The following is a 17,641-nucleotide window of genomic DNA, read 5'->3' on the forward strand; positions in this document are numbered from 1 at the left end:
TTCAGATGCGCTTATCATCGGGCACAAATCTCGGCATAATCATAAACATGCGCGATCCCAGTGGGTATTGTATATAGTATCAGGGGCGTAGCGAGAAATTTTTTTCGGGCGGGTGGGGGGGGGGGGGGGGTTCAACCATACATTATGTATGTTCGTGCGTGCGTTTGTATGTGTGCGTATACATATACGCAAGCAAAATTGAAAATTTTCAGGGAGGGTTTGAACCCCCCCCCCCCCCTTGGCTACGCACCTGTATAGTATGAAGTTGACCAAGCGAGCTGTCGAAACAACCAAAGCGACATTCGAATTAGCGAACACGGTGCGTGATCAGGCGTGGATATTATTCGAAATGAAACACGCCTCTGCAAGAAACATGCATGGTCGAAGTGGGCACGAAATATTTATTTATTTTTTGTTTGCGCGTATCATTATGCTGTCAAAGGGAGCTCTAAAAAAATCCACGGTGACATTAAACTTGCGATCCGACGTTGTTATCATTCGATGCAAACCTCGGCAAAAGTGAAACTCCCACGAAACTGAACACTGCGCATTGCGATGCAGCCAGTTACTCAACAGGGCAGATGTAAATTTATGCTCTTCGTACTGAGCTCATAATAAATTTAAAGTCGCACGACAAACTTGGCATCCAAGCAATCGAAAAGTTATCAATAGAAAACGCACGCGAAAGCGTGCTGGATGTTTGCTGACAGCTCCCGAGTAGACACGACTGCCGCAACGAATGTGCGTTTTACCGGTAACATAATTACAGAACTCGCGCAGTTACCTCCCTATTCATGTCAAAGAAATGTGCCCGTTCAGCATCGGAACGCACGTAGCACTCGCACAAACAGCATCGCCCTTGACGACCTGCTCGGTTCCGGAAAGGTGGTCGATTAGCCGTCCTCCTCTGGTGAGATTCCCTCCGTGAAAACGCTTTTTTCCATCTATGGGATCTTTCTAAACCTTCAGAGCAAGCGACACGTGAAGCTGCACGTGCACGGCGAGCAGAGAACAGCGCGTGCAGGGTGCGTGAACGCGCTCAGACAGCGCAGTCAAAAGGCAGGCGCAGGGAGAGAAGCCAGAGAAGCGACCGGTTTTTGCAAGAAAGGCGGCGAAACGCGTGCGACGCAGCGCCCCCTGGCCGAGCTTGGGAGGCCTGCAGCTTCTTACCCTATATTACAGTGTTCTAGACACTGTACCCTATATGGACACTTGCGAAGGCTGACACCGGGCTCCGTTGCGTACGTCCTGCCCTGCGGCACCGAGCACTGGCCTACCATATAAGACGCCTTCAAAGACAGCGGCTGCATATTGCACAGAGCTTTCATGTGTTATGAAGCGCACACACTCGCAGGTGGCATTCTAAAATTTCTTTTAGAGCTCGCTTCTGCGCTCCCGAAGCAGACGACGCATCCGCTGGTACCACGTGATCCTCACTAGTAGGCATAGGCGTGCGCACGGAGGGGGGGGGGGCGCAAAGTCAGCCCCACACATTGACATAATAGGGAGGGGGGCGCTGCGACTCGGGGGGGGGGGGGGGGCGCAATGTCAGCGCCATACATTGACATAATTGGGAGGGGAGGCGCTGCGACGAACCTTCGGCCCCCCTGAAGGGGAACCCTGTGCACACCTATGCTACTAGGGTGCCTTGATGCCCACGAGCGCCCTACTCACTAGCGCTGTTACGCCGACGGTGGCACCAGCAGCGCCAGCTTTTCCAGTGGTAGGTCTCGCGCTTATGTCACCCCCCATGTTATCTGTCTACACCATAAGGCACTTATCCGCTTCAACCCTCGAACCTCCTTACATCTCTCCTGCCATCGCCTGCAAATATGGCGGCGACCGCAGCGAGGCTCGATCTTGTTCCAAATCGAAACCTCCTTGATGCGAAATTTGAGAGTTATCGCCTGACACTAGAGCCATTGCCGATCATAAGGCAAGCATTTCAAGGAGGTAAGATGGCATGACCGGTAAACATTACTTCGAGTTCCTGTCACAGTTGTTTTCACCGACTCGTGTGTTTGCGAATCGTATGCTTACTCTGCTCCCTCCTGAACAGGCGTTCAAAAGGTTCATCTGGAAGATGATCAGTACGGCTACCTTCACGTTCAGATGGCTGGGTTCATCAACGCCCTCGTCCAAGATCCATGGGATGTCAATACACTCTTTTTTATGTCCGAAGCGCGCCACGTCATGTGGGCACACTTCTCCCAAGTTAGTGTACCCGGCTCTTTTATTCTTTATTCATCAGATACCCCGCAGCGCCCAAAGGCGTTACAGCATGAGGGTTACATCATTGAATGAAATACATCTTCGTTCGCACATATAATGCAACCTCGTTCACACATGAATACATCATCACGTTCACCTTACAGCAGGGGGTTACAGCATTTAGTAAAATACATTTTCGTTCCCAATATGTACTTGCGTTTCAGCTAGCCGATTTCATTGTTTTATTGTTCTAAGAAAGAATGAGTTGGCATACATGTTCGTTTTAGCGGGATATTTCAGGATTTTGCAACTATGATAAAGACGCTTTGAAGTGTAGTGAGGTTTGTGTAGGTAAATTTTCCTAGTAATTCTAGTTTTATTATAAGTCAAACAAAGAAATTTTAATCTCTGTTTATAGCGGCGGTCCGAAAGACAGTCCCAGGCTAGCTCAGCCTTTATTGCAATGCAGCTCTCCCTCCTTGTGTACCATCCCAAGACAAACCTGGCAGCACGATTTTGTATTTGTTCAAGACCACCAATGAAGGTTACCTTGGCAGGGTCCCACATGACACAACTGTATTCTAAGATTGCTCTAATACAAGTAATATATGCCATACGTTTTAAATTCATGTGCGAACATCGCAGATATCTTTGAATGAAATTTGAAGCTTTACCAGCTCCTGTGTGTGCATGTGTACTCGCAGGAAGTACAGTACAGCACCGCGAAATTCTACCCCTTTTACTGTCTCTGTGACTTGCAGATGTTGTTCCTTGCAAATATACGTTATGTTTGCATTACTGTATTGTCACGGGCATCTTGTTCGTTCATTGCAGCTTTTAATACAAACAAGGCGTGTTGTGCTGTTATATCTGTAAAAGTATCTGCTTTGTTTTAATGCACTGTACATTTTCTGTCATATCTTAAAACTAAGAACAAGTGTTTTATGAGACTGTTTTCTCATCTAGAACTTGCCATTGCAAAGTGGCAAGTCTTACATGAGAGCCATGTATCTACGATAATTATATTCATTTTTCACATTCTGGAGAACGTTTTGACATATAATACAGCCACACATTTATTTTGCTGCCCAACTTTACAGTGTCATTGTTATTACTGCATCCGGAAATGAGTTCATGTTCATTTTTTTTTTCATCTTGTTTCAAAAGTTGTGCAGAAGGGCTTTAGTTTTATGTGCACTGCCAAAATCTTTCACATGAGCAAATTATTGTTCATCCCAGTATTGTATGCTTAATTTTATAGTTAACAGTTATCTCATCTGGTTTCTTATACAGATCTGGATTACCATTTTCCATTCGAGGTAATGGTGGGTGGCACAATCAGCATTCTGCCCAATGGGATGTCAGATGTTTTAAACTTCGAGGCTTTGTTGTAGACTCAATTTTTCAATGTGTAGTCGTGCCAGGTACCATGTCATGCAAGTGTGAAACTGTCCCTGAAACTGATCAACAAAGACTTTAGCTCCGCACATAAAATTTCTCACGTGAGAGGAAATGTAAGTCTTGTTGATGCATAGTGATATTTTGAGAAAAAACATTGATGGGCCTTCAGGCATTGTAGGTTGTGTGACTATTTCTTGTATTCATTCTTTAGGACAGTCATCTCCTAGAACCAAAAGTTGTATGGAAGATTCCTGAGCCGAGTGGTACTTGTCGGGCTTGTACCTTGGACTTCCCTCATGCCGAGTGGTGCCTCATTTCTGATGGTCTCGGTACCATCTTTGTCCTCAACTCTCCTAGCCGGCCACAGGGGGAACCTTGGCAGGTGAAGTATCATCTTCTTTTTCAGATCTTTTTCTTTTTCAATTAGAATCATTAAATATGCTTCTGCATTGAACGTCTGCTTTGATAGTTGATGGTGCTTTACTTTCATAGTGAGTCAAACTTGTGGACTTCTCTTTTGCACTGTCTTTTTGAGAGCTGATTAGGCGATGCTTGTTTTGAAAGCAGTTTCATCTTTCACAAGTTAATTTCAAAAAAGAAGAAAAAGGAGTTAATTTTTCCCAACTGCACATACATAATTTGCTGTTTTTCTCTGGCATTCTGCTTTGAAATGGTGCTAGCTCATGGAAAAGTGTGCATTTCTGTGAAAATTTGTGGTATGTAGAAGCTATACCGAATTTTGTGCAATGTAAGCAGTGTTACGAATGCTAGAGAGACTATTCTCGCTGGTCACATTTGCAACCAAATGATGGCATTCCACATATTAAAAAAAGATATTGATAAGTATAGTGTAATTTGATGCAAGGCGAAGTCGCTCACATCTATGTTGAGAAATGTGACTATTTTATTGTGTGAAAAGTGTCACACTTCTCGACATAGTTGCCTCAAAACGAGCAGAATGACTCACTTGGGAGACCTGTGGCCACAGTGCTTGTGCTTTAACCAAAACAAAGTACGTCAACAACTGGAAGCACAAAGGTACATAAATAATGCGTAATTTGATGCAACCTTGTGTCCGCATTGTCGTAGTCGTTACATGTATGGTAGTTATTTCACAGGAATAGTTGCAGATCACAAACAGCTGCACTGCCAAATGCGTGAAGTTAGGCCTCTGTGACTATTATTTGCCTAGTTCATGCATTGTTTGCTGCTATATATGCAACTAAGTAGAAGTGCGTTGCCTTGCTAACAAGCATTTTTCATTATCACACTTTCTGACATAACACTTCTACAGTTGTGCGAGTTCACTTTTGTGGAACAAGTCAATAAGTCATACAAGCGCATAACAAATGACCAATTCATCCAATCCTTTATGCTTCTGACAGCTATGTTACACACACTGCTTGGAGTGGAGTCAGCCAGGCACCATACTCTTGACAAGTGCTCACAGCAGCTTTCCCAGCAGCCAGCAGATGGAGTGCCTTCTGGCATACGTTAGCCGGCCGCAAGATGTTCATGGTAGCGTCAGCATTCCCGAGACTACAGTTCACTTTGTATGTGTCCTTGAATGGCTGACATTCACTTGCAGTGAGTACATTTTGCATTCCTTGCAATCATTCATTTGTGCCGTCTCCTAAATCTTACATGTGAGTTTTCTTATGCTAAAATTGAACTTGTATCTGTGAGACACCTCAGCTCTTAATTCTGTTATACTGAGTGCTCTTATTAAGAAAGCACTGTGATAATTCAACCATTTTGTATCATCCAGATGATATCAACTCCACCCTAATCCAGTCAAGCTTCTGTTTCTTTTTTGTACTTGTTTGTTTGCTGTTATGTTCATAAAAAAGAATCGAGGGGGGGGGTGTAAATATTCATTGTCCCGATTATGAGTCAGATAGTCTTTCACTGTTTGAAAACATTGAAGATTATTTCTGTTCAAGTATTGGGGATAACATTTGTTGGAGCTTTCAGGGCAAGAGATTGATTTACATGCTGACTGTTCAAAACGATTCCACTAGTGGAGTGTCTTGGTTGTTGCTAAGAAGCACCAATTCTTGAGCGAATCCTTTGAACTTTAGCTTTATATTTTTTCAAACAGCATGGCAAGACACTACACAAGGAAAGAAGAAAGACAGACCTGTGCTCGTCTGTATTTTTTTCTGCGGTCCTGCCCTTCTACGCAGATTTAAAAAATATTAATCCGTTCAGTGGCAGATACAGACACTCATTTTAGATTTTTGGAGGGTGGTTGCTCGAAGTAGACTGGGGGGGTCCGTATTGTGTTTTAAGGAGTTACTGTTATCACACGACTTCCACCGTATTATAATAAGTGCTGTTAATTTTTGCTAACAGTGATCCCACTCAATTGTTCAAACCAGTTTTTGCAATCTCTCTCAACTCTCGCAGTCACGTAATGTGGCTCGTTATAAACTTCATTTTTTTTACTACGAGTGAGCTCCCTACATTTTTTTTCAGGACCAACTGCATGGTTTCTGGCTTAACTCTTTTGTTACCGCGAGAAAATGGTTATTTTTCATATGTCTCAAGAAGAAAGTTTTTGCCAGTTTGAAAAGTAGTCCAGCATGCATTGCAGCATACCAAATTACGCATAATGAAATGGTCTTTCTAAAAAAATACAAGTTGTAAAGCAAAAAAATTATTTTGGAATGAATAAAAATTTGAAAGTGTGTAACTTTTTGTTGCCAGCTGATAAACAAAGCAATAAAAAACACCATATATGCAAAAACACTCAGAACAAAGAAAATTCAGAATATACATATTGAAAATAAATGAGCCAGGAATAGTATAAAAACTAATAAATGTTTTACACAATGTTTCCATTAAAATAGACAAAAAATCTGAACCAAGGTACTGCTTCACTGCTCGTGTAATGCGGTGAAGCATTTCCTGGTTTTCGTGAGACACAGGTGCACTCGTGCACTTTTCGCGTACATTTTTTTTTTTTTTACCAGAATAGCCTGCTGGTGTTCCAATATAGATCGATGCCCGCGATGTGAACAACACCTATATAAATCAGATGGGCAATGAACTTCACCAGTTCATCTGTCGTCACCTCTTTCCATGAGCCACCTCTTCCACATAGGTTGGCATTCTAAAATATGCATCCAAGCATATTTATTCATATTTTTGCAGATAGTATTGAAAAAAAGAGAACGGAAATCACACTAAGTCCTGAAACGTCTCGAGCCGCTCTGTAGTGCGGGGCCGAGATCTGCTCTGGCGGCCTTCTTGTTTGTCATGAGGAGAAGCTTTGCAGCCGGTGCCAGCACAACGCGCCCCAGCGATGTGTGGACCTCGCACGTAACCAGATTAGATCTAAGATTGTGCACAAAGGTCAGCAGCTACACATGCGCGGCGGAGATGACCACCTGAGGCCGTAAACGAAACCAACCCCTGAACGGCTGCGGATGTCCCAGGTTGACGCAAAACATCGTCGCCATCAGAGCATGAAGCTGAGGTGCTGTCATCTCCGGACTCGGAGCTCATGGTCACTAAATTCAGGTGCGGTTGCAATATAGTTTCAAGTGGCATGCGTTTCTCGTGGCACAGGTGCACATCCATGCGCACGTGACGACGACGCCATACGAGCGACTAGCGACGCGGGATGCGGCCCTGTGTCTGATATACCAGTAGAAGCGAAATCAAAGCTGTTGGAAATTGGCTGAAAAGGCCACGTCTATACGTTATACATGCGCGGACCTTCGGAAATAATTTTGGAAGACTAAATCTTCCTCGACTACAAAAAACTGCTCTCTAGTGAAACAGCTCTCTAGTGAATAGCTGGCATAATTTCAGGCAATTATTGCCACTCAACACTGTCAGATTGCAAAGCGGACACCATAATTTTATATTTAACTTGCAAAAGTTCTTTTGATTACAGAACTTTGATTTTACTGGAGCATAACCCCAAGCGGCATGCATTTCTCTCAAATTCTTCAGCCAAGCACATTTTCCCAACAACACACGAACATTAGTTCGCGCAAAGGTCTGTCAAAAATCACTATGTTGCCAAAATGAGCAAAGTCAAACTGATTCTGAAAGTTCAGTGGCTGGACTAACTAGTAGGCGCACTAGTAGGTGCTAGGTGCATGAGAAACAAAATTCAACATGCCAAAATCGGCGATTCAAAGCATTGACCACCGGTGATCGATTTGAATAGGCGTGGTAATGAAAGAGCTAAAGGGCCAATAAACAACCTCAGGGTCAAAAATTTGTGAAGAAGAGATAACTGTGCACCTGTCCGACGTGAACATGCCGCAGCAAGAAATTTGCGAATAAGTTCATTAATAAGGAGGTTACAGAGGACAGAACAATCATTTCGGCTAGTTTCGGTTTCTCGCTTGACCGCACCACCCTTCTTTGTTGCTCAGGGGTAACCCATCATCATTTCCATGCCCACATCAGCAATGTAACACGATGTCAGTGATTGCGTCACAGGCACACAGCCAATGACCGAGTAAGGCTTCCTCCGTGTGTTGTTCGTGAGCTTCTTCGATTTACACGTCCCGGACGGCTCCGGACGGCCCCGGACGCCGGCGCGGCATTCGTTTTTCTCGGGGACCAACCGGAAGCTCCGCCCTCTGGTCCGGGACCGCTCGGATGCATCTTCGTTTTTCGCGTGCCTGGCGGCCTGCGGACGGCCCGGGACTGTCCGAACGATTTCTTTCTGGCAGCTGGCAGACGACGGCGCGGTGCGTCACGCGTGCGGCCATCTTAAGTTGGACACGGGAAGTTTTTGACGTGCTCTTGCTCTCGTTTTGCTTTTCTCTCCGCTTCTCGAACGTTTCCGGGTTTCGCATTGTTTTCGCACCCATTTTTTGTCGTCGGCGTTGCGAGCCGCGTCGAGCATGTCCGTATTTCTGTAGGTCGGTGAAACACGCGCGCTGCTCGCGAGAAAAAACAGCGACGGAACGCCCACGCGCGTCTTGGATGCGCGCGTACTTCAGTAGTTTGCTTGGTAAGCTATGCCCCAACGCAAACAGGTATCATTCACGACCTAACCGTCGTTGCGGTCGGGATTGGGTCGGTGTTGTGACTGGTGTTGCAGCCATAGACGGAGCAGACGGCGTAGCAGACGCCATAGCGGACGCGGCCGCAGCATTTCTAGCACGAGTGCGCAGACGGCCCGTCGGGCGGCTCGGGACTCTTGGATCACGTGATAACGGCGCCATGTGACGTAGTTACCTTTGAGCCGAGACGTCCGCGGGCCGCCGGCGACTGGTCCGGGACGCGTCCGGGACTTGGTAAATCGAAGAAGCTCCGTGTCAGTTGCTCACAGACAGAACGGTGAGGAAGCACGATGTGAGGCACTGATGAGGTAAAAACATATCTGACAGGTGTGACAACTGTGCAGCCAAAGCCGCATCACCGAAAAGGCCAAGGTGCAGTATCGTAGTGCAGAGGACCAATCGATGAGGTCAGTGCTACGTAATGTTGCCCATGGGCAGCATTACATCACTTTGTGGGAGAAGAAGAGTTGTCAGGCACAGAAGAGGGGTGCGGGAGTTGTTTTTCAAAATGGGGGGTCTGCGTGGCACGCAAGGCTGTGATATTCACAAAAAGATGATTGCTGCGACCTTCTGAATGAATTAGCAAGCTTGTTTGGGAGGTGTATAAAAAAATTTTAGAGCCTGTTTATTGGCCCTTTAAAAAATAACACACATAGCAACATTATATCAGGTTAAATGTTTGCAAGAATGGCTGTAATATTTAAAATCATAACGCATCACTTGCACTTTTTTAACAAAATTATTTTTTATTTCCGTTACATTGATTCAGCACCTTTAAACCTTTCCAGCATAAAATTCTTGGCCGCGTTTATGTGAAACAATACATGTTTATATTGTCTATAAACACGAAATGTCTTGAAAAACGTACTTTCAAAATGTTATCGTGATATCCGGTGTGGAGATACTTTGGCAAAAATAGTTGAGCTACGGATGCATGGTACTAGCGGATTTGCCAGGATACTGGTAGATTCCTCATAGCGTTGTCTCGGAAAGATATATGTTCATTAGAATGGCCTGCAGATTTCTTGATCAACTGCTATCAGCAAGACAATGACAGCAAATTGCAAGATATATCTGGCTGACTACTGGAGTGATCGATATCTCAAAATATGAAGCTGCAATTATAGGTCACAATTTAAATCTTCTTAAACTAAAGAAATAAAACAGTTAAATGGCGGTGACCTCAATCTCAACGCTGGCTATATAGTCACGCGTGACATTTGCTTAGTGCCTTGTTTTCTCGGAACAGGTGAAGTGGTAACCGTGTTTTCAGATTTACACACGTAAAAGAGCATGCATGGAAGTCTCCGACACTGGCAGACCTCCAGGACAGTTGCCAACATTCTGCCAGTGTGCCTGAGTCATCATCATCATCATCAGCCTGTCTACGCCCACTGCAGGGCAAAGGCCTCTCCCATGTTCCGCCAATCAACCCGGTCCTGTGCTTTCTGCTGCCACGTTATACCTACAAACTTCCTAATCTCATCTACCCACCTAATTTTCTGTCTCCCCCTCAGGCGTTTGCCATCTCTTGGAATCCAGTCAGTTACCCTTAATGACCACCGGATATCCTGCCGACGTGCTACGTGCTACGTGCCCGGCCCATATCCATTTCTTCTTCTTGATTTCAACTATGATATCCTCAACCCCTGTTTGTTCCCTGACCCACTCTGCTCTCTTCCTGTCTCTTAAGGTTACACCTATCATTTTCCTTTCCATCGCTCGCTGCGTCGTCCTCAATTTAAGTTGAACCTTCTTTGTAAGTCTCCAGGTGTGCTTAGTGTTTTGTGCCAAACTCGAGCATGGAAACCTGCGACCTAAACACTTGTGATGCCACATAATTCACCCCCCCCCCCCATTCTTCTCCACGAATGAGCACCAGAGAAAAAAAAGACTGCTTCACTTTCACACATGGGGAGCGAGCACAAATGCCTTCCTGAATATAATATTTATAAGTTAAAGGGACACTAAAGGCAAATATTAAGTCAACGTTGATTGTTGAAATAGCGGTCCAGAAACCTCGTAGTGCTACTTTTATGCCAAGGAAGTGCTTATTTTGAAATAAAATCACGTTTTAGTGGTCCACATCGCGTTAGCGCACTTCAAGTCACCCGCCTGAAATCAGACTTTTATACGTCACTGCTGCCGTGCCCAACGTTGCCCGCCTTTACTGCGCGGCTGCCGACACTAGTAGCAGCAGAGCGAACGTAGCGGGACCCACAGCAGCAACAACGGCCATCGAAGCTCTCACTTTCTGTCAGAGCGACTTTCACGAGCGCGCAAAACACACTCGGCAGTACGCGATCCCGAAACTACCACTGAGACGTGACCGCGTGAGCGAAGCAGGGCGCCGGGCAAAGGGCAGTTCGGCGAAAAGGGAACCTTTGAAGCACGCGCGCCGTTCCCCGTGGCAACGCCACAGAGATTCTTTTTTCCATGAATCAAATGGAAACGAACAAACAGCGTTTTATTACGTCTTTTGATGCACGGAAGGTTCTTTTTTTATTGCTGCTAGTTTGATTACTAGTGATTTATTGTAGGCAGACTCTCATACGTCATCGGGATCACTTCGAAAATGTCCCACTCATGGCGTTCATCATGTGATACATTTAGCTTAATTTCTCGGTAAGTAGGGCACTGCTGTCGATAATATTGCTGTTTTAGAAGTTGTCATACATTGAGCTTTCACTCTGACATAAATTGTTATTTGCCTTTAGTGTCCCTTTAAGAAATAGTAATAGACAGGCGAAAGACACGACTGCTGGGAGAGGAGCATGGAGTCTCTTACTAAACTGGAACAGAGATTCATCAATGTGTTCACAGTGGCTAACACGAGAAGACCAGAACAAATGGTTTCATGGCAGGTCAAGGTTTGAAGTAGATCAGGAAAAGAAAAGCTGAGCTCACAAGCCAGAGGCATAAAGAAACGGCAACAATAACAACAGCAGCAATGAAAAGAAAATGAAAAAAAGAAGAAGGAAGGAAAGACGAGTATAAGCAACGTACCGCACTTTTCTTCTCGTTTAAAGGCTGCCTACCGTAGCACTTTTGAAAGCAACCCACCTCATTTTGTCCCTGTGAGTGCCTCTCAAGGCATGTGTTGGCTGCCATGTATTTGAGGAGTACCGACAAAAAGTTTATATTAACGCGATAGCGTTAGTGAGCTCGTTTCGCAGAAATTCCGCCATGGGTGACGACGTCGTTTGTGAGCAAAAAATCGTCCGTCACTGAAAAATGGAGAAAGATGCAAATAAAATAAACAATAAAAATCTTCGGTCTCATTGAGTATCGAACCCGGGCCGTTTGAGTGGCAAGCAGGTGTCCTACCACAACGTTACTTGCAACTGCTTCGGAGAAAAACACTACATAAATACCATGTAGTGCAAGGAACCTCCTTAATGCATTTTGTTCGGCAGGCCTGTGCACACAAACCTATCCCACAAGTTATCTCGCCTTCATAATTTTGTGTTTCAGTACTCCTTAAAACCCTTGTCATCCTACACCAGCCACTTCTCTGCACTTTCTTTTTGCGCTTGTTTTCCTGAGGTATATGTTGGGTCTTTGTGCCTTTCCACAAATGACAAGCAGACAGCCCACTGCTCTCAATGAAATAGATGCACGCACACTTTGCGGCAACCAGCAGCAGTGCCACATGGCTCCACATGGCAGCGCTAGACATCGCAACACGGCAGCATTAGAAAACAACAGGAACCAGTGAAAGAGCTGCCGTGGGGTGAAAGGCAAGAATTAAAAAAAAAGAAAAGGAAAAAATATGTGAAAATGGGATGGCAATTTAACCGTAAATGTATGCTTGGTGAGTTGGGGCGGAAGCACTTTTTTGTGCTGTTCCTTGGTGTGCACTGGTGTCTGCCCAACAGGCAACGTGACAAAGGACACAGACAGTACAGATAAAAAGGGGAGGGTGCTGACCCGAGCTTTGGGGGCCGTGAATGCCGTTACCTCCCTTCCTCTTAGATCTACCACTGAATCCATAGCAACTTGCCCAGCTGCAACGCTATTAATTTCCATTGCATAATTTTTTGTCATGTAAGAGCAACAACTTGCCTTTAGACAGCCCAAGGATTTGTCTCAATTCAGGCAAAATAATTTATTATTTAGGCAGTATCACCATATTAGCATTACTTTGAAACACTATGCTGTACCGTAGTGTTACACTGGCTCATTTACCAGCACAACAGTCTGTGTGCATTTGATAACCTGCTGGGTGATTCCACGTAAGATCGAACAAACGATGGCTGGTCGACCTCTCAAATTTATTTCAAAATTTTATATATTATTGCCTGATGAGTGGAAAGAAGAGATCCGCAATTTGTTTTGCCACCAAAAATTTTTTCGAACCACAGGAAATCAATAATGACGAAGAGGTGGAGTGGAGCGCTCATCCGCTCTGCTGTTTTGGCCAACTTTCGTTATGAATTGCACAAAATATATTAAAGTTAGGTAGCTGAAATTTATTTACTTTAATATATGCATGTTTTTGCTTCTGCTCAGGTATTTTTAGTTTTTATGTGTAGTGTATATGTTTTTATAAAAAACCTCAAAAATGGCCCAATCGGCAAAATTTTCTTTACTTTGAAGGTCTTTATCTCAAAAAAGCCTTGTAGCAGAGGTACACAAATTCCGCATTACGTTCTTCGCATGTTTATCTACCAAACTGCCAAATCTTGTATTTATATAACTTTTCAGTAAAGAGATATCATCGGGCTAAGTTCAAGAAAACACCGAACGATGAAAACTTCTGACGACAATTAAAAAAAAACCCCATTTTTTAAATTTCTTAAACTTTGTCCACTTATTCTCCTCCACATCAGCTTTCACAATCATTAAAAACATGTTGCATAATGTCGTTGCACTAATAGTTACGGCCCCTCCAATGAGACTCTTAGGCAAGGATGGGCAATTCCGACTTCTTGCCCAGCAAGTGTATAAAATGCAGGCAGGATCGAATTTCTTTTTATTAAAAGGTCAGCAGGTACCTAAAAAGGTGTCGCCGGCACTGAAGACGTTAATTTTGAAATTATTTCGTCACTGCAGCGGCCACGAGCGCGGAGCTACCGAGTAGGCGCGCGCGCACCCGAGATGCTCGTTGTAAGAGACGGCGCATGCAGTGAGAGCTCGTTCTCGCGTCCTCAGACTGATTGAGTTCGAAGCAGTAACACCTCTCGGGTGACTTGAACGTACGTGCACTGGAGCTTCGCTATTCTATCCGCCCTCTGTTCGCATCTTAGCTAGGCGCTGATAACACGGCGGAGATGGAAGCAAGATGAAAACCCTATAAGGGAGCTATGAGCGCTCGCTTCACGCACGCTGCTGCCACAGAAACTGCGCTGCGCCAGTTGCGATCAGTGGAAAGCATGAACGTGGCGTTCCAGTGGCAAAGCAAAATATGGATTGTCAAAGGAAAGAAAAGCAAAACTATCGGTAACCGGATGCGCTTGTTTATATTAGATGTCGGCAGCAGACGGCGTGAACTAGCCACTCGTTCGGTGCGCTGTTCACACTTCATTCGGCGCGGATAGTTCTTGTGCTTTGCTCTTACTCTACTCCTCCTGTGCGTCTCATGACGAGAAAGTATAGCTCTGAATGAGTCTATTGTGGAGACTACCTTTCGAAGCACAAGAAGCTTAAAGGAGTACTGACACAAATTTAAAAAAAATTCGGATTTTTGCTCTAAATAAAAATACTGGTGTCGAGAAACCTAAAACGACTATTGTGGTGCCTGGGAATGCATCCTATATATTTTAATTAGCGCCACCTTAAAAAGACACTTTCGGTTTCGACATCGAGGGGGTGGCTTCTCAGTGTCGTTTCATAGCAGTGTGACGTCACGGAGATACAGAAATTCGCGACGTACTAGCGGGAAATCCGTCATCTGCTCGTGGTGCAACAGACAACGATGAGTGAATTGTCGTCCAGTGACCCTGACAGTGATTTCTACGACTTAGGCTGCATGCAGGACGCAGAACTCGCGAACTCGGAGGAACTATCTTGACTTGTCGGGATAATGTCCTTGCAGTGTGGCTGGCTTGCAAATGCTCAGCGACGAAAACTTCAAAGTCAAATAAAATTATTTTATACGTGTTCTCCGACTCCAGTGTGTGGACAGCGTGGACACTGCATACCAACGAAGCAAAAAATGTCCCTTTTGCGATGTCTCAAAATCGTGTCAGTACTCCTTTAATTATTGCAAAGAAGCCAAAATTTCGGAGAGTTACCGACCTAGACATAAATGCTTTGAAGGAACGTTTAACGCCCGAAAGATCAGTGACTGTCACTGAGACGGACTACTTGTGCTACGCGTGCTTTTGCTACCACTGGAATGAAAGATCTTCACGGAACGCACAGTTTAACGATGACATTCTTATGCCCCTGAAAAAGAAAGCGACGCAATTAACCAGATCACTGCGACTACCGGTGCACGTGCGTTCAAGACACCCGAGAGGTGCTGCTGTTTCGAATTCAATCGGTCTGAGGACACGAAAACGAGCTCTCACTGCGCCGTCTCTTACAACGAGCATCTCGGGTGCGCGTGCGCCTACTCGGTAGCTCCGCGCTCGTGGCCGCTGCAGTGACCAAATAATTTCAAAATTAACGTCTTCAGTGCCGGCGACACCTTTTTAGGTACCTGCTGACCTTTTAATAAAAAAGAAATTCGATCCTGCCTGCATTTTATACACTTGCTGGGCAAGAAGTCGGAATTGCCCATCCTTGCCTAAGGGTCTCATTGGAGGGGCCGTAACTATTAGTGCAACGACAGCCGTAACTATTAGTGCAACGACATTATGCAACATGTTTTTAATGATTGTGAAAGCCGATGTGGAGGAGAATAAGTGGACAAAGTTTAAGAAATTTAAAAAATGGGGTTTTTTTTTAATTGTCGTCAGAAGTTTTCATTGTTCGGTGTTTTCTTGAACTTAGCCCGATGATATCTCTTTCCCGAAAAGTTATATAAATACAAGATTTGGCAGTTTGGTAGATAAGTATGCGAAGAACGTAATGCAGAATTTTTGTCGCTCTGCTACAAGGCTTTTTTGAGATAAAGACCTTCAAAGTAACGAAAATTTTGCCGATTGGTCCATTTTTGAGGTTTTTTATAAAAACATCTACACTACACATAAAAACTAAAAATAGCTGAGCAGAAGAAAAAACATGCATATATTAAGGTAAATAAATTTCAGCTACCTAACTTTAATATATTTTGTGCAATTCATAACGAAAGTTGGCCAAAACAGCAGAGCGGATGAGCGCTCCACTCCACCTCTTCGTCATTATTGATTTCCTGTGGTTCGAAAAAATTTTTGGCGGCAAAACAAATTGCGGATCTCTTCTTTCCACTCATCAGGCAATAATATATAAAATTTTGAAATAAATTTGAGAGGTCGACCAGCCATCGTTTGTTCGATCTTACGTGGAATCACCCTGCTCTTTCTTTTGCTGCATTTCTGTACTTGCATCACCAGGTACAGTAACCTTGTAGGTTTTTTTTTATTGTGATAGCAATTATATGGACAGTCTCGGCTGATTTTTGCCGTCACCGTCATGCACCGTATATGTATAAGTATGTATGTATGTATGTATGTATGTATATATATATATATATATATATATATATATATATATATATATTATATATATTATATATATATATGAAAGTCCCAATGAAAAATAATTCAGAAAAATGCTTCCGAAGCGCGGAATCGAACTAGCGACCTCTCGCTGCGCAACGCGTGGCGCTAATGCCACAAAGCGCAGATCTTTCAGGCAGCTAACGGCGAGCATTATATACACACCCTTTACCGCTGGCAGGACTCGGGGACGGCAGGCGCTTATAAGCGTATCTTCATTACCAGCGAGATGGCGCGAGGTGCGCAACAGGCACATTTAAAAGTCGGCCAGCTCGCTCGCTTCCAATATTTGCGCAGGGAGAACCTTGCCCTTCCGCTGTCTACTCGCGCGGTAGTTGCTGCCGGGGGGTAGATGTTTCTGCAGCGTAGCAGCGCGTCCATCACGGGCCGCTTTTCTTGCTATCGCATTCATTGCTTCGCCCTTGCGGCGAAACTGTGACTTTTTATTTCATATACGAGATACTCATTTTACTGGACAATTAGTTATTAATTGCACTATAAATGCTTAAATTTGTTCAAATAAATCTTGATTGGCCTTCATTTATTTCTTTATCAAATGTACTCTGTGCAACTTTCAGATTTCGCTGTTTAGAAAAAGAAAATGTTTTATAGTCTTTTATCACAAAAATTTGTACATGTATATATTCCTTCAGCTTAGAAATTTCGCTTTTTGAACACTCTTACTTTTAATATAAGGTCTTGAATGAGTACGTTCAAGTAAGATCAGCAGTAGTTAATGAGAAAAAAAAGTGATGAATTAATAGTTGGCAATTTTTTCATGTATTTATCAGCTATTAGTAGCAGATTTTCTGCATCATGTTGGGACTTCTGTACCATACATTATCTAGTGACTGCTTTGAACATTTTGCTGAGCTTGCTGTGCACCCTGCTATTCCTTAATCATTTTACTTTTTGCAATAACTTATGTGGTAACGATGATCAGATATTCAATAATGTTAGCTGCCCTGCTAATGTGCTTGTATTTGCTAATGTGTACATTAGTAGGTTTTACTGTCTGCATCCATGTTAGAAAGTAATCTATTTCCTCAAAACTTCCAAGCTGCCCCAACAGTAAGGCCTCTTTGCTATTTCAGTGTCCAATTGTGAAGGTGACGTGTGGAGTCTCCGGCGGCACAGACGACTTGTGGGTGCTTCTATTCCGATGTATGTGGCATTTGATACCCATGGGAACTCCTTGTGCTTAGCTTCAGAAAAGGACTTTAGTTTTGTCTTTGACTCGTGCAAAGCTGAAGTGGGCCATGAAGTGGAAGAAACTAAAGGTGGCAAACGTAAGTAGGTTGATAATATACATATGAAAAGCTAGATGTGAGTCATTGTTTTCACGTGTGG

The 17,641-nt window shown here is 44.0% G+C and overlaps 1 protein-coding gene across 1 annotated transcript in view; it reads left to right on the forward strand.

Moving 5' to 3' along the window:
- Nucleotides 1–1,785: 1,785 nt before the first annotated feature.
- Nucleotides 1,786–17,641, forward strand: part of LOC119374875 (nudC domain-containing protein 1) — a 38,475-nt gene continuing 22,619 nt past the window's right edge. Inside the window, exons 1-5 of the mRNA XM_037645082.2 lie at nucleotides 1,786–1,953; nucleotides 2,060–2,214; nucleotides 3,824–3,994; nucleotides 4,998–5,199; nucleotides 17,386–17,580. Coding sequence (XP_037501010.1) covers nucleotides 1,833–1,953; nucleotides 2,060–2,214; nucleotides 3,824–3,994; nucleotides 4,998–5,199; nucleotides 17,386–17,580 — 844 coding nt within the window. The 5' untranslated portion in view covers nucleotides 1,786–1,832. The remainder of the gene's footprint in view (nucleotides 1,954–2,059; nucleotides 2,215–3,823; nucleotides 3,995–4,997; nucleotides 5,200–17,385; nucleotides 17,581–17,641) is intronic.

Source organism: Rhipicephalus sanguineus, chromosome 1, assembly GCF_013339695.2.
Source record: "Rhipicephalus sanguineus isolate Rsan-2018 chromosome 1, BIME_Rsan_1.4, whole genome shotgun sequence".
NCBI classification, from domain to species: Eukaryota; Metazoa; Arthropoda; class Arachnida; order Ixodida; family Ixodidae; genus Rhipicephalus; species Rhipicephalus sanguineus.